The sequence below is a fragment of the Charadrius vociferus genome, unplaced genomic scaffold (genome assembly GCF_000708025.1).
Source record: "Charadrius vociferus isolate BGI_N301 unplaced genomic scaffold, ASM70802v2 scaffold129, whole genome shotgun sequence".
NCBI classification, from domain to species: domain Eukaryota; kingdom Metazoa; phylum Chordata; class Aves; order Charadriiformes; family Charadriidae; genus Charadrius; species Charadrius vociferus.
Window position 1 is genome coordinate 4,188,233 of NW_009661374.1, and position 17,265 is coordinate 4,205,497.

At 46.7% G+C, this 17,265-nt stretch overlaps 1 protein-coding gene across 1 annotated transcript; it reads right to left on the reverse strand.

The window, feature by feature from the left end:
* Nucleotides 1-3,514: 3,514 nt before the first annotated feature.
* PPIL6 (peptidylprolyl isomerase (cyclophilin)-like 6) lies at nt 3,515-14,127 on the reverse strand. Its single transcript, XM_009893853.1, has 8 exons — nt 14,041-14,127; nt 12,399-12,494; nt 11,770-11,958; nt 10,443-10,505; nt 10,128-10,275; nt 8,764-8,820; nt 5,097-5,232; nt 3,515-3,626 (listed from the first exon to the last, which is right to left on the reverse strand). Exons 1-8 carry the CDS (start codon nt 14,125-14,127, stop codon nt 3,515-3,517), a joined length of 888 nt encoding a protein of 295 aa, XP_009892155.1.
* Nucleotides 14,128-17,265: the final 3,138 nt, after the last annotated feature.

A 17,265-nucleotide genomic window follows, 5' to 3' on the forward strand; every position in this document is an offset into this window, starting at 1 on the left:
TTCTCGTTATAGCATTTTCCATGTGGTGTAACTTCAGCCAGTTGTTCCCGTGCCCGGTCACCCTGCGCAGCTCTCCTACATCCTGAGCCTACAACACCCAGTGTGTCGTACATCCAGACATCATACTTGGTAGCAGCTCTGTGAGTTTTGGCACAGGATCAGCTTTCTGATACTTGACGTGATCAGGCATTTGTCTGCCCTGAGGCATCCTGAACACTGCCTGTTGCCAGAGCATGAGTTTCTGAGCCCTGAGTGCTGCTCGGATCAGGTCATTTGGACTCAAAGCACATGCTGTGCTCTGGCTCAGTCCCTTGTGGGGACACTGGGGACATCAGGGTGCAGCTGTACTACAGAGCAGACCTGCTATGAGCGACCAAGCCAACAGCAAATAAAGAAATCAATTAATTGGTCTTTAGCATTGTCCTCTATAACCTGCAGAACTAAAATTACTTTTCTGACTTTTAACATTTGAATACAATTTAAAATCCTTGCAAGAAATAAGAGCTACTAACCTCCATCCCGATACTGAATTTTGAAGCCATATTCTTTCATAACAATAGTCTCTATTACTTATGAAAAGTAATTTGTCAGGAAATGTATTATTTTATGAAGAAAATACAACACCGTACTTTCATCTTTGACACAGAACTATGAAGGGAAAATAGTTATTCTTTAGGCAGCATTGATTTGAAGTGTTCCTACAGAAGACTTAGTTCCTATATAGTAGTCTCTGTATAAATTGCAGAATGTTTTAGAAAAGAAAAGGAGAAAATGTGTTAAAGGCTCCTTAGCTAGCTACAGATATATATTAGATTAAAGAATCTTTTTGTTTTGTACCATAAGTAAAGCAAGTGGTAAAGTGAAGTGGTAACGAAAGTGGTAGAGTGAGGTGGATTGAGAACTGGCTGAACGGGAGAGCTCAGAGGGTGTGATCAGTGGTGCAGTCTAGTTGGAGGCCTGTAACAAGTGGTGTTCCCCAGGGGTCAGTACTGGGTCCAGTCTTGTTCAGTATATTCATCAATGACCTGGATGAGGGGACAGAGTGCACCCTCGGCGTGTTTGCTGATGATACAAAACTGTGAGGAGTGGCTGACACACCGGAAGACTGTGCCACCATACAGCGAGACCTGGACAAGCTGGAGGGTTGGGTGGAGAGAACCTAATGAAGTTCAACAAGGGCAAGTGTAGGGTACTGCAGCTGGGGAGGAATGACCCCATGTACCAGTACAGGTTGGGGGTTGACCTGTGGGAAAGCAGCTTTGCAGAGAGAGGCCTGGGAGTCCTGAGGTTGACCCAGTTGACCATGTTGACCATAAGGCAGCAATGTGCCCTTGTGACTGAGAAGGCCAGTGGTATTCTGGGGTGCATTAAAAAGAGTGTGGCCAGCAGGTCGAGGGAGGTCATCCTCCCCTTCTGCTCTGACATGGTGAGGCCGCATCTGGAGCACTGTGTTTGACCTGTGGGAAAGCAGCTTTGCAGAGAGAGGCCTGGGAGTCCTGAGGTTGACCCAGTTGACCATGTTGACCATAACGCAGCAATGTGCCCTTGTGGCTGAGAAGGCCAATGGTATTCTGGGGTGCATTAAAAAGAGTGTGGCCAGCAGGTCGAGGGAGGTCATCCTCCCCTTCTGCTCTGACATGGTGAGGCCGCATCTGGAGCACTGTGTCCAGTTCTGCGCCCCCCCAGTTCAAGAAGACAGTGAACTGCTGGAGAGAGTCCAGTGGAGGGCTACAAAGATGATCAAGGGACTGGAGCACCTGTCTTTTGAGGAAGGGCTGAGCCCCCTGGGTCTGTTTAGCCTGGAGAAGACTGAAAGCGGATCTTATCTATGCTTATAAAGATCTAAAGGGTGGGTGTCAAGAGGATGGGGCCAGACTCTTTTTAGTGGTGCCCAGAGACAGGACAAGGGGCAATGGGCACAAGCTGGAACACAGGAAATTCTGTCTCAACATGAGGAAAAACTTCTTTACTTTGAAGGTTGCAGAGCACTGAACAGGCTGCCCAGAGAGGTGTTGGACTCTCCTGTTCTGGAGACATTCAAAACCCACCTGGATGCATTCCTGTCCAACATGCTGTAGGTGAACCTGCTTTGGCAGGGGGGCTGGACTAGATGATCTCCAAAGGTCCCTTCCAACCCCTACCATTCTGTGATTATGCAAAAGACCTAAATCCCCTTGCTAAAATTAAGATGATCTCTGTACTCAGAGCATGTTGAGATCACTCCAGGTTTGTGCTCACTTCAGGCATCCAGTTAAACATTTGCTGTTTTGTTAAATTCATTCCCATTTAGCAAATAAACTTAAGATTGTTACTTTTCATGAAATCTGTGGGCTTAAACTCGGGCAAAATTAGGTCTCTCCTAATACTTCTCTAATTCAGCCTTTCCCATCTCACACTGGTGCTGTTTTGTGGGGTTTAGCAGCTCATACGGAGCTGAGGAGCAAAGGTCGCTCAGCACAGGGCTCTCCGCAGCGCTGGAAGGAGAAGTGAGAGAGCTGTATGTACACCGATGGTGTCCATGTAGCGCTGGCAGCGCAGGGCTGGTTTAGGCTTGTATCTGCATCCAAGCTGGACAAATGAATGCTCTTTGCTTTGAACTTCCAATGCACTTGGTTATGGCCTCTCTTTCCAGTCTGCATTTTGATTTTCCACACATCTTCTATTCTTTTAATGCTTACCTGACATCCTCTACTGAAGCTATCTGTGCCCAAGCTCTGCACTGTACATCAGAGACATCTTGCACGTAAGAAATCATGGACACTAGCAATCATTGTGTATTATATATTTGCAGCCTCCTGTACCTTTAAAATTTCCTGGTTTGCGGTAACTTTATAAACGGTATTTGTCTCTGTTTTAGTGGCAATAGTCACATTTTTGTTATTTGAGACCATCTGCCGAAAATAATTACTTGAAGCTTACGCCCGCTCTGCTGTTTCCTGGTTTTGGCCTGATGCAGCCCAACCCGATTTCCAGGGTGTTACTTTTAGTTTATAGCGGTCGATGCAGGATCAAATGTATGGCATTCAGAGGCGCCGCAGTCCCGCAAACAGTTTTTTTCTCCTTTCCTCTGAGATGTCTGAGTTACCATGTGCAGACTATATACGGGGCAAACCTGGCAGGGCAGTTGTGCTGGGGAGGTTGTGGTAGAGGCAGAATTTGGCCAGGAACAGCTAGCTTTAACCCTAGAGGTGTGTATCCATCTGTCCACTTGTGCTTTAGCCATATGTGCATTTTATCATATCTGCTTGTCACTATATAATCGTATTAACACCATTTCCCATAAACTGTAGACTGGCACTGAGATATGTTCACAACTCTTTTCTATACTCCTGTAAAAGTGCTTTTTAACAGCTTACGCGCTTTTTTTTGTTAAGCCAAAAGAACGTTTCCAAGCCATTCACATGTGCAAGAGGTGCTTTTATTTTTGCCTGAAGCGAAAGCCATCAAGGTCTGTAAAAAGCTGAGCAGAAAATAGTGCTCTAACCTTACAGCAGGCAGGAAAACCAGCTGGCGATCACGGCTCGAAGGCCCCACAGTTAATAATCTTGCAGGGTACCGTAGGCCTTTCGTTATATGTAGGTACGACTTCCAGTCTCTGGAGGACCTCCGTACCCTCGATCAGTTGCCTAGGGGAGGGAGAAAGTACACATATGATCCACCTCCATCAAGGTGGATGATCCATCCTCCGGCTTGTGCGGGGCTGTAAGAAACCCAGGCACCAGTTTCCTCCTAATAGGCTGCACCCGCTCCGCTCTTTAAAAAGATGTTCTTCACAATGGAGCTGCAAACACCATTGGTTCTTGGTTAAGTAGCCTCCTGGTTAGCATTTTAGGACAGCTGAAAATACTATGGCTTTATGCAGCTACATTTATTTAAAGAAATAAGTGGTGTACTGTGTGCCCTGGCTACAAATGGCCATTACTTTGAAGGAGAAAGAGGTCAAGAGATGCGCTGTCAGTAGAGACAATATTAGAAGTGACTCCCCGAGAAATATCTTTCATTCCATTCCTTCACAACGCCAATCTGAATCCTGAAAACAATCCAACAGTTTGCAATCTTGACAGTCTTCAGCCTGTCCTGATCCCATGCTGTGGGAGCACGAGCTGTGCCTCCTGGAGGCACCATGCACCGCGATGGATGCCAGCAGTGCTGCGGAAAGCTTCATACCATATCCCATCCCATCCCATCCCACCCCACCCCATCTAGCACAGAGGTACCATACAGGGAGGACACTGCAGGTGGCCCTTGCCCAAGCAGGGACATCAGAAGGACTGAGCAGAGCAGATCAGGAAAGTGCCCGGCTGTCCTCATCGTATACCGTGGTGGCTTTTTGCTCCCTCAGGATTAAGTTCCCACTCAGATGTAAGAGGCTGTGGCTATAAGATCATGGATCCCACACCTTTCAGACTGCACAGAGCCGGTGGCAAGGCAGAAGCTCAAGGCGAATGCCACCAACCAGCAATCGCTTTTGGTTTGTTCTCTGTAGGTTAGGCAGCTGTGCTTTTCGCTTCCTTTAAACATGCTGTCTTTCTCCATGATGTGGTTACATGGAAATGGCACTGTGAATTTCTTGCTCTGTGGTGATACATATATATTTTACTCTCTTACATCATGCAAACTGCTCAGAGCAGTAATCTTTCTTATTATATTCCTGAAAATCTGAAAATCTTAACAGCGCCAGCTGTATACATTGACCTACCTGAGAACAAACCCTCAGCACGCACTTGCTAAAATAACTTCTTTCAGCTTGTGAGGGCAGAGTGGAGCCCGGAGGCTTTGCTCAACAGCTCCCTGTCCATCAGGGCCCACCTTCAGCTGGTACCGAGCTATGCAGCCATCAGTTTGTAGCCTTCATCCCAGAGAGGCCCCAACAGCTTTGCCATAGGGTTTTCCAGCTGAAGCAAGCCAGGCCAGGCCTCCCGAGAAAGGGAGGGATGGGTATCATTAGGTACTTCAAAACTGACTTATCCACCCTTCCCCTGGCCAGAGGCATCCACGTTGTGCAGCTGCCGTAGGGATTTCATGGATGCTTCCTCTCTGTGGGGCTATGGCGACCTCCGGTGTGCTGCACTGGCGGCACGCTTGTGCGTACCTACCCGAAAGCCACGTATTTTTTGTCCAGGTAGGGAGCTGGCTGGAGGGTGATGTAGAACTGCGAGCCATTGCTGTGCCGGCCCTTGTTGGCCATCCCAAGGACTCCTCTTCCCTTGTGACGGACGGAGAAGCTTTCATCTAGGGAACGAGTTTGGGGATGAAAAAACACAGTTGTGTTGCTCCCTTTGCTGCTACTCACCCTGCAGCTCCCTTCTGCCCGCTCTCGCAAGCTCCCCTTTCCTCTTTCCCCACTCTCCCTTTCCCTTCTCCATTTCCTCCAAAGGTCTCATCGAGTCTCATGCAAGCAAAGTCTGGTTTGAATCAATGACCTTCCTAGAAAGAGCTTCCCACTACTGCCTAGTGCGTAAGCCCATAAAGAAGCTAATGAAAAAATATCCATAAAAAAGCACTCTAGGTATTTCTGAGTATTAGAGCCACAGGAACGATGCCTCCAGCTCCCCGTTGTTGGTCTGTAATGCCTTTCACTGGAGGAGACTGGGATACTTAGCACGACGTTTCCCCGCAGCTTCTTGGGATTATTCCCACTGTAGGGACAAGGAAGGCGGGAGGCAGAATGGATGCTCCAAGCACAGCCTCTGCTCTGCCTCCCCTCATGCCACCACCTGCGGTGATGAGGAGAAGATCCCCCGTGAGCGCAAACAGGGCTGTGGGGGCAGGACGTGCCCCGCAGGAGCGAGATGCCTGGCTGCTCCCAGAGCTCAGTGACCCCTGCAGGAAGGCGAGCAGGAGACTTTAGCCAAATAAAATGACAGAGCTGGATAAATGGAGAGCAGATATTTAGTTCAGGAGGTTGGGGTGCTCCCAGAGCAGAAGCTTTGTTCAGCAGCCAGGGCGAGGAGAGGACACAGGTGATGGGAGCTGTGAAGAGGATCTTCCATGCCAGCTGAGGAAGTGCTGGTGAGGGAGAGAAGAAATGGCTCTCAAGAGGGATGGCTGGGGAAGGACAGGCATTAGGCATGCTTGGGTTTGGGGAATGATGGCAAGGACTTGATTCCTTCTTCTCTGTGGAGGGGAGCCCGGCTACGAGTTGGGGAGCAGGGAGTCCACTGATCCTGACCTCCTCCATCACCCATCTCTGACCTGATCACACTGAGCAGTCAAGAGCCCCATGGAGCTCTCAACAAGATTGAAGGAAACTGTAGAAATATTTAGATTTTACTGTTCTCTGATTATTTTTTTTTAAATTCGTTTTACTCCATTTGACTGCCCTTCTCAGAAACTGATTCATAAAAATGGTAATTAATTTTTAACTGAACAGTTACTCCCTGACCGCTGCCTTGCGGTTTGCAAAATGACTTCAGCAGACTAATTTTGGAGTAGGAAGCTTTGTCCTATGACATGACGCTCCGATCCGAGTGATTCTCTGTAATTACCTCAGTCCTTTCAGCTTATTACAGTAAAATGCGGTTGCGTCCCATTAATTTCAGCAAGCGTTGCAGTGCCCGGACATGTGCCAAGCGCAGAGTCTCCCAGAACATTACTGGCTGACAGAGGCATCTCTCACCCTTTTCAGATATCGAAGATATTTGTGCTCTGCCTTCCGTGTAAAATAGTTTGGTGGGAAGTACTGGGAAAGCAATCTAAGCCTTAAAATATAAAGGCATACCCAAGTGAACACCTTTATCAGGGATGAAAAACAACTTTTAATTAAAAAGGGAGAGGGGAAGAATAAGCAGTCCTCTCCTTTAGTACATCAACATGTGGAGTATGGGCAACGTGGGTAATAAAACTCTTCCAGGGACACTTTCAAGGTTGACAGATTAGAAATTAAATCCACCTTAAAATTACTTAAGTGATTTTTGATGCATTGTCACCTTCCCACATGACATGGCAGTTTCTTTCCTGGCTAGCAGAGGGAAAGCACACGCTGGAGCCAGGAGCAAAACGCTGTGCGCTGGGCTGGAGCTTTGTGCTGCCGCCCGCGCAGCGGGTGTGGGGCCACAGCTCTGCTGTATGCAGAGGTGCCTACGCACCCCCAAACCCATTTTCCTCCACGGACAGTTTCTACCCAAACAGAAAGTGCGAAGGCTGCGAGATGTGCGCTAGCACAAATCTATTGGCATTGCTGGAAAAGAGGATTCACAAACTTTTCAATCCTCAATGATACCCGCCTTGCAAACTGTTTAAGAGCCAGCCCTAGTTGTGTCCTGTACCAGCTTATGTCCTTTCTGAGATGTGCGTGTCCTGAGCGTCTAAGCTTGCTGCTCTTTCAGGAGCTCCAGCATCAAAGAAGTGACTTTTGCCCCTTCCTGTCCACTCTAGGCAGGGCATAGCATTTACAGTCCCGCACGCCGGGCTTCCACGTCCAGCAGCTTTCCTGCCCACCAGCACTGCGGCTCGGCCGGGCAGAGCGGGCTAGTGACCCGCCTCCAGACGGGTTTTGCTTCATCCATCTGGGGCCTTGAGGTGAAAATGTCTTCTCCTCACGTTCGGGCTCTTCAGCCTCTTGGGAAAGAAAGTTTTCAGCTACACATGGCTTTTCTGATCTCACCGTTGGCTGCTGCCCAGCCTGCTCAAATGTCATCTCCTTTGCACCATTGGCAGTGGGAAAGCTTTTATATAAGGGAACATAAATCAGTTTCGAAAGTGCTTTAACTGTCATAAAACATCTTTATGGGTAGCATTTAATCTAAACAGAAGATCCCAAACGTCCATGTCAATTATATGGGTTGCTTTTCTTAAATATTGCATGTTACAATGTTCTTTTTCTCTTTATGTTTTATTACTTTATGCCAGTATGGGGGAACATTTTTTGTTAAACTTCGCTTGTGTTTGTCATTTCTCGACTTTCACAGTTTTATGCAAGATTGAGAAGTAACTGCCCTTACATCTGCAGACTCACGTAACTGCTGGCAGCGATGCTGCTGTGTGCCCAAGCCTGGAAAGCTGCCTGAGGTCCAGGAAATGTAGAGTTAAAGCCAACTTACTCCCATTGTAATGGAAGTAAGTAATGGGGTAATGTAATGGGGTAATGGCTTCAAACTGGAAGAGGGCAGGTTTAGATTAGATGTCAGAAAGAAATTTTTAACTGTGAGGGTGCTGAGGCACTGGAACAGGTTGCCTAGAGAGGTTGTGGATGCCCCATCTCTGGAGGTGTTCAAGGCCAGGCTGGAGGGGGCTTTGAGCAACCTGGTCTAGTGGGTAGTCCCTGCCCATGGCAGGGGGGTTGGAACTAGATGATCTTTAAGGTCCCTTCCAACCTAAACCATTCCACGATTCTGTGATTTTATGATTCTATGATTGCTTTAAATGCATTTAAACACGTGGTATTGGGTACCTGGAGATGTGTAGCTTATCCACTTCTACAATTCTAAGGTCCTGTCCACAAAGGTGAGTGTCGGCAGTTTGAAGCAGGTGAACAGGTGACCATCAGCCCTCATTCAGGCAGGGAGAAGGGGCTGGTGGAGCTGAGCCTCAGGCAGGGGACATCAGAGGAGGGGGCCAAGGTTACAGATCAAAAAGTGACCTCACTAAAGCAGTCCACTCATGCTAATGCAAGCAGATAATAATTCTGACTGAAAAGCAAACCCTTTTGCTTTAGGGAGATGAAAGGAAATTCCCAGGTTATTCTGTGAATAAGATCAGGTAAACAAACTGATTTTTGCAGAAATTTGCCATTTGCACGGTAAGATAGCTGAGGAACCATACCTTCAAAGGTGGGACCATAAATTGACTCTCCTTCATCTCCGTTTCCAGTTATGATGTCTGCAGGGTAGATAAATGTAACCGTCAGAGACCAGGTTTATCACAGGCGTTATTGGGGGTTGGCAGTGAGCAGCTCAGCCACGGTCAGAGATGCGAGTTGCGCATCAGCCTGGGGGAATAACTGCATCCATCTTTCTGTTTTACTACCAAAATTTTATCAGACCTTTGGGAAGAGCTCTGCTTCCATCCCAAGAGACTGTCTCTCTATGGAGAACTATTTCACGTGGTGCATTTAGTTGCTGCCGCTCGGAGAAGGTCCAGCATCTCCTGCTGGGAGAGCTCGTGCGGTGGTAGCGGCCAGCCGAGGAAGGGGCACCCCAGACAAGGACATCTGTCAGAGGGAGTAGGCTTAGAAGTAGAAAGGATGAAAATGCAGCTGTGGTATTATGGTGAGTTAAGAGCAGTAACTTGTGTAAGAAAAGAGATTTGATAAGAGAGGAACTATTGAACCAGATTTCAGGTGGGCGAGACACTAAAGAAGTCTGATGCATCTATTTTTAATATTTTTTTTAAGAAGTCTGGTTTTGTTACTTTATTTAGACATTGTCTTACACCAGTCAGGTTATGGTTAGTCCTCTACAGTAGCAAGCTTGTAATTTTAGGTTGCTTTTGTGGACTACATAGATATCTGCATAGTTATTCACGGGAGGTAGAAAGCGTATCTTCAAAGTATAAACTTAAAATGGATTTAAGCACTCACATTTGGAGCAGGCAAGGCAAATGTAGGTAAGAGATATAGATAGATAAGTTGGATGATAGACCAAAAAGGAGTAATGAAGGAAATGTCTCCTGATACACCTAACTATCTTGACTTCCCTGGGGACGTCAGGCAAGCTGTGTGACCCATCGTTCATAGTGTCTTCCTCCTCAGTGCCAAACTCCAGGCATACCTCTGGCGTTCAAACAACTCACCAGCACGTTTGGAAGGGTTCTGACATTTGGCCAAATGCCTCTGTAAATGAATGTTTCCATAAAACAGGTACCATGTTTTCCTATGATATTCTTAGTGCTTTCATGTTTCCAATTAGTTTCCTAATTACTTACCAAAGAAATGAATGGAAAAGAGTTAATGCTTTCAGTTAGTTTCCTAAATGCTTTTGAAAAGGTCTTGGATAATCAAAAGAGCAATTTACCCAAACTTTTCCTAAGTTTAGAAAGTGAGATGGCTAAAAGAAAACGTTTTCTGGTTTTTATATATATATATTAATTAAGAGCCTGGCCTGGAGAGATTAGCTTTTTCATGCAGTTCACATCCCACCCTGACTTCTGCTATAACTCATATTTACTCAGGACACCTGGAAACACACCTCCTCCTTGGATCCACCCGTTCTTCACGAGGCGATGAAAAAGGGAGTTTTTATAGGTGAGCTCTCGGCCGTCGCGGGGAGACTTGGCTCCTCCGGCACACAGGGCACGGAAATTCTCACAGGTCCTGGGACACACGTCCGAAAAGAGCTGCAAAAGCAAGAAGAGGAAAACACATGTGAAATTCATGGCTGACAACATGTGAAATTCATAGCTGACATCTGCTGGCCAGATTTCTGTCCCCCTCCTTCGGCAGGTGAAACCACCATGCTGGGTGCGCTTGTTCCTCGCTTTTGCTTTTCTCCTCTGTAACATACCTCAAAGAGCAGCCTCCCAATGGGCTCTTCCTCAATGGCAATCTCCAGGTACACAAACACGTGCTGTTTAAAGCAGAAAAACAAACGCAGTGAGGGAAAGGCCAGCTCTCCGTGCCTCAGTTGCTTCCTAACACAGGCCAGGGTCCAGCTGCCCGGTGCGAATGGGCTCAGAAAATATCCGTGGGATCGACACTGCACAACAGCATTCCTACTATTTTGTTGAAATAAACAAATAAAAGTAGAGGAAGTTTAACTTCATTCTGGGCAGAAATAACCCTGACAGTGCGTTAAAGTGAACTACTGGGCAGGGCCTGCTTCTTCCCCTTACATTTATTTACGTGCCTGTTGCAGCCCACACAATACAGGCAGGAATAAATGAATCTGCAGGAATACTGACCACTTCCCCCAAATGGACATTTCTTGCTCTTTCCAGCCAGCCTCAAATCTGTATACTACTGACGCTGTAGCTCCTACGTTAGTCATTTTAGTATGACATTTTATTTTTCTCTGCTCTCAATACCGTGTCGGCGCTGGCAGCATCACACCTCATGCCACCACGGCATTTCAGGGGATCTTGGCTGGAAAAGGAAAGCTTTGGCAGTTGGGCTTTTGGTACCTAAGAATAAGGGTACCCAAGAATTTTGGTACCCAAGAGCTGGGAAGTTTGGGATTTTTGAGCAGCACAGTCACAGCGTGGTTGGCAATGCATTTTTGTGTGTTCAGCCCTGAAGCAGTTAGTCCGTGTCGGGCATCTGGGCTAGTGTTTGCCCCTTCCTGGCTGCTGAGAGGTGTGGAGGCTCTGCTGTCCTCAGCAGGGGATGCTCCCCAGCAGCCACTCCATCCCCAGCTCTGGCTCTGCCATCACAGAGAAGAAACCAAGAAACTGCCACCACTGTTCTCACTCGGCTTCCTCCTGATGGTACCTGCCCTTTCATAGAATCTTTCTGGTTGGAAGAGAGCTTTAAAATCATCAAGTCCAACCATTAACCTAACACTGCCCAAACCACCACTAAACCATGTCCCTCAGCACCATGTCTACCCTACCTCCAAGCATGGTGACTCCAACACTTCCCTGGGCAGCCCATTCTGATGCTTGATAACCCTTTCAGTGAATAAACTTTTTGCTAATATCCAACCTAAACTTCCCCTGGTGTAATTTGAGGCTGTTTCCTCTTGTCCTATCACTTGTTACTTGGGAGAAGAGACTGACCCCCACCTTGCTACAACCTCCTTTCAGGTAGCTGTAGAGAGTGATGAGATCTCTCATCTGACCACCTCTCCAGCCACTTGCAGACCTTGTGCTCTTTAGTAAAACAGTGCTGCTTGCCTGGCTGGTTTTCAGATATTTGCTGTAGAAATCCTCAGCAATCGCTTGGTAAAGTGCCTCGGGCTTAAAGTCACGATAGTCCCACTCATGGTAAGACCACTTGAGCAGCTCCTTCTGGTCCCCCAGCAGCTGGCCGTCAACGAAGCACATCACCGAGGAGGCATATGCCCACACCTCGCCTCTCAGTTCCTGCAATTCAGAGGGAAAACAAAGCCTCCAGGCATTATTTACACATTTAGTGAAGAAGCAATCAGTAATAACGCACCACGCCTGTGATATTTTTATGCCTTTCCTACTTTTCAAACCACAAATCCCACCAACAGGAAGGGGTTGGGCAGCAGCTTTCAGTGAGGTGTGTTAATGCTGAATGCAGTTATGTGCCCGAATGGTCTGGATCCCACTGCTATGGGACATGATCGTGACAAGTCACCTGGGTGTCACTTTAGGGGCAGCTCAGAGCGAACAAGAAAAGCACCCAGAGAGCCCCATCCTGCCTCGAGGACCTCAGAGGACATTAAATAAATTGGGGTGGAAAAGCTCACTTCTGAAATCTGTGGCTGGCACTGAGCTGGGAGATGCTGCAGCGCCGGGAGAGGACTTGTGTCTGAACCTGAGGGAGCAAGAGTTACCTTCTTCTTCTCCTGTAAATATTCATGCCATGCAAATTCTACTAAAGGCTGTATTACAGGATCTGCAAACTTGCTTGGAAACTTCAGCTTCAGAGCCTAGATTTTCAAAGTAAGGAAAAAAAAATTTCTTACACGCAGTTTAATACCCCCTCCATCCTATCACAGTTTGTTTCCTTCATGAACTACAGCCTACGCCACGTTCTAATCCAGTTGTTGCACTGCACCCCTCATGCCTCTGGTGTAATTCCCGACACTTGCAAGAAGTACGCTCAAATCGCTCTAAATCCCTGTTTGCAGATCTAGTGGGTGTCTTTTTTTTTTTTTTTTATATGAAGGGCTGCTTCACAAATATTATTGAATTATGCTGTCACTCCCCCGCCCTGAGATGAATATAAGCAGTGAGACATTCAGAGATGTTGCTGAGCATCATCAGCTGCGTTTTTGCCTGTATTTTGCACACAGAGGGAGTCACAGTCCTCTGCTGTCTCAGGAGATCGGGCTCGGTGAAGGCTGCAAGGTGAAAGTCCCTGTTGCTTGTGCCATTGCCTCAGGAGCACACTGCTATTGAAATACGGGACATTGCTGCCTGGTGGCTTAGCCTCATCTCCATGTGGGCTGTGGCACAGAAGTGCCACAAGCTGTGGCTTATAGCCAGCCGAGCTGGCCTTAGAAGGAGTAAAGCAAAGATGTGACTTTCTATTCAGCTCATGGTCCCTGTTGATATTGTTGGGACAGTTGCGGGGGAGGGGGGGGAAGAAAGAAAGAAGGAAAGAAGGAAAGAAAGAAATAAGGAAAGAAAGAAAGAAGGAAAGAAAGAAAGAAAGAAGGAAAGGAAAGAAGGAAAGAAAGAAGGAAAGAAGGAAAGAAAGAAAGAAAGAAAAGAAAAGAAAGAAAGAAAGAAAGAAAAGAAAGAAAAGAAAAAAAAGAAAGAAAAGAAAAAAAAGAAAAAAAAGAAAAAAGAAAAAAAAAAAAAAAAAAAAAAAGAAAAAAAAGAAAAAAAAGAAAAAAAAGAAAAAAAAGAAAGAAAGCCAAGAGGCACACCTCCTGCAGCTATGGGCTTGGCTTGTCCTTAGAGCTGCTGATAGACAGCAGATCTTCATCAGCTGTAAATAATGCTGGGGAACGAGCCCGGCAGATAAACTCTTATGGGCAGGGAGGCTGTGAAGGTCAGTGTTGTGCCCCCCCATGGTGGGCTGTGCATCCACCGCATGGCTCAGATGCTCACGAAAAGTCTGCAAAACTCCATGAGGTTTGCAGCATTTTGGTTTCTCGTTTGCACCAACAGAGCTGCATTAAGGGGCTTATCATAAGCTGCTGAGCAAGTCGGGCAGAGCTTTGGCGTGCCCGAAATCTTATACAGCGTTGCACAGCTACAAAATTTCTTGGAGGTGTAGGAACAAGGAGGTGAGGGTGCTGCAGTGGAGACCCCCCACCCTGAGAAGTGCCGAGCCAGGAACCCGTAAAGCCTCAGCGCCTGCACCTGCGCTTGGCAGGACCAAAGAAGAGCACAGACTTGAAAATCCAAGTATTTTCTTCCTAAGAGCCACTGCCGGGCGCAGGCATTCCTCTGCTTATTTCCTTCCAGCCCACACCGCTCCCCGCTACTCCCAGCCCGGCGCTGGGGTTGAAGCCGGGAGGTTACCTCTGCTGCGCACTTGGCCACGTGGAAAGCCGGGTCCTGGAGCAGCCCCACCACCATCACCGCCACCGGCACCCGCTGCGGGCCCATGGCACCCCGGCCACCACGGGTCTGAGTCTGTCAACAGAGCCGGGCTCCACGGCAACGCCGGACACCAACACACACATCCCTCCTTCTGCGTTTCTAAGCGCTTCCCAAGCCTGACTTCAGCCGTGTCAGGGGGTGGGAAATGCTCTGATTTCTGTTTTCCCTTGAAGGAAGGAAAAGGAGGTTACACAGAAAGCATGTGGCAGAGCAGAGGACTCTTTCCAGAGCTCATGACGGATGCCGTCAGTACGGGATCATGATCCTGTTGCCAACAGTCACTAATAACAGATGCCCAGCAAAAAGCAGTAAGAATAAGCAACCATGAGAGCAGTCCTTCCCCATTACTCTCCCAGCCTCCAGTGAGCCTCTGCTCGAGGATTTCCAGGTATTTTTGTGTTTAATTCCCCTTGGTGGCTCTTTTTCATGTGGATTTAATTGCTTTTCAGACAAATGTAAAAATCTGGCACCCACAAAATCCCATGGCAAGGAGATTTACAGCTTAATTACACCCTGTGTGAAGTCTGCACCTCCTTTTGATGCAGCTGTATTCACCAGGCACCGCTGAGACATCATTCCCGCCGGCAGCCCTGGCAGAGCGGTACGTCACATCGATGGGGCAGTTCCAGAGGGGTCGTGGCTCCCGCAGCAAAGCTTTGTGCCACTGTGGCAGCTTTGCGCCTTTTTGGCAAATGCAGCGCGTGTAAAAGCAGTTCTGTGGGACAGCTGTAGGTTCAGCACGGGCTGGGTCAGGTCACTTTTCATCTGTGAGCAAGGTGAATCTTAGGAGACACCGGTATGAGAAGTGACAAGACTGAACTGTATGTCACGTCAAAAGTTTGCGCAATTTTTCGTGACGTCGCAGCGCAACAGAACAATCAATCCCATCCCCAGGAAAAACACATTTTTAACATGTCAAAATCCTGTTGCAGAGGAGACAGTTGTGATTGTCATGTGGGAAATATGTTCTGCGGAACAAACCTATGTTAAATATAATAAAGATTATATTAATTTCTTGACTTAATAGCAAGGTGCGCTCTATTTTTTTGCAATTCGATATCCAAATGGCTTTATAAAAGTGCTAAATTTGTACATAACCACAGAGTCGGAACCAAAAAGCCTATAGCCTCTCAGCTAGGTGTTTCTGAACTACCCATGCCTGTAAAAAATCCAGACTGAGAAAGAAATCACGGGTTGCAGATGGGCCCCCCCATGTAACCCTGAAGTTTCTCTGGGCCGCATGTGGCTCAGTGATAGTTCCTTACCGCGATTCATCAGGCTCACGTTTTCGTGGCTATTTTGTTGGGATTTGCAGCAATGTCGGATTTGAAGAGCTCCATCCTCTCGTCATCAAAGACCGTGAAGATGATCAGATTCTGAAGGTTTAACTACCGCAGCTGCTCCCCTTGCCTGAAAGACGCGTGCACAAGGTGTTATCATTTCACGCTATGAGGTTGTCCTGCTCAAAAAAAATGCAGAAAATGGAAGGAGATGGAACAGTTTGGTCCACGGGGACGTATTAAAATCTTATGGAAGCCAAGGCAGCTTGAATTTACACACAGGTACTGGGTGGCAGCCGACAAGCCGAGGCGTGACGGCAGCTAACCGCAGTGAAGCAGCATGTGAAACTGCACCTACGGTTTGTAGTCTGTGACCGGGCGATGCAAAGAGAAGCCCTTTTCCTCCTCCGACCACCGCCGGAGCCCCTGCAGGCTGTGACAAGCAGAACCTAATTTTTGTAGCCAGACCATATGGCTTCTGCTATAGCCAAAAAAACCAAAATATGTCTATAGCAGCCTTATGTAAAGTCAAGAAGAGAAGCAGCATACCCACAGTCAAATATAAAATCAGTAACAGTTCAGAAAATATTCTCTTTGCTACCTGTTTTTCTCTACATCCATATTTTAAGCTTGATACAGGTTAGTACAAGCGAAGTTTATTTGGCCTTTTAAAATGCCTTTTTCCTCCTTTTTTACTACAAAATATAGGTATTAAAACCAGAGCAATCCACTGCATATTATTTAAAAAAAAACCCAACAAACAGATTGATGTCTGCATTTCGTAAATGTGCTTAAATTTACACACAAATTCTGTTCCTGAAATTTAATTCTGCACATACATATGACTGGTTCCTGTTACTCCTTTTTCTTTAAAAAAAAAATATAAAAATTTAGCTGGGTATTTTTAATGAGAATTTCTAGGCATGGAAATTCTTACTGTCATTGTGTGCAAGAAAGGGGATTAACTACAAACATGCTGCTAATAGTCAACTAATAGTCAAAGTCAAAAAGAAAAGCAACAATTAGCCAAAAAAGCTTAATATTATTAGCCAACAAGCTAGTAATATCACTAGCTGTACAGGACTGCCTTCTGCAAATTTATGATGGGCTTTTTTAAAAAAACAGAGCAAGCCAAGAGCCACCGATTACTTGCTGTCTCTATCCATTCTGGCTTTTATTTCTCCCCTTCTTTTCACATTACTTTGTAATTCAGATACACTAAAATCTATTCAACAGGTTGCCCATTATCAAAATTATATATATCTCTCTCTCAAAATCTTAAACTGGATGATTATTATTCATTTCGGCCTCCTTCTGCTACCTGTTTATGACAATATGTTGTTCCGTGAGCTTATTCACATTTCTTAGATGAGCACAAATTTAAGAGTTAGACGGGAGCTTGCCAGTATTGCTGTGCTCTGCCAGCTGCAGCAGAAGTGCCACGCTGCATTTGGTTTGGAGAGAGCAACGATTACCATGAAGAAAAGTATGGAAAGAATCACAGAATCATGGAATAGTTTGTGTTGGAAGGGGCCTTTAAAGGTCATCTAGTCCAAACCCCCTGCAATGAGCAGCGACACCTTCCACTAGATCAAGTTGCTCAACCTGACCTTGAATGTTTCCAGGGACGGGGCATCTACCACCTCTCTGGGCAACCTGTTCCAGTGTCTCACCACCCTCACAGTAAAGAATTTCTTCCTAACGTCTAATCTAAATCTACGCTCTTTCAGTTTAAAACCATTACCCCTCTTCCTATTGTGACAGTCCCTGACAAAGAGTCCCTCCCCATCTCTCCTGTAGGCCCCCTTTAGGTACTGGAAGGCCACTATAAGGTTTCCCCGGGGCCTTCTCTTCTCCAGGCTGA

Bases quoted from the DNA above. Each gene is read 5' to 3' on its own strand.
- PPIL6 (XM_009893853.1), bottom strand. From the start codon at position 14,127: ATGGGCCCGCAGCGGGTGCCGGTGGCGGTGATGGTGGTGGGGCTGCTC. The intron at 5,233-8,763 runs GTATGGTTCCTC...CTCGTTCCCTAG, and splicing joins TTATGGTCCCACCTTTGAAG to ATGAAAGCTTCTCCGTCCGT. The intron at 3,627-5,096 runs GTAGGTACGCAC...TCCCTCCCCTAG, and splicing joins AAAAAATACGTGGCTTTCGG to GCAACTGATCGAGGGTACGG.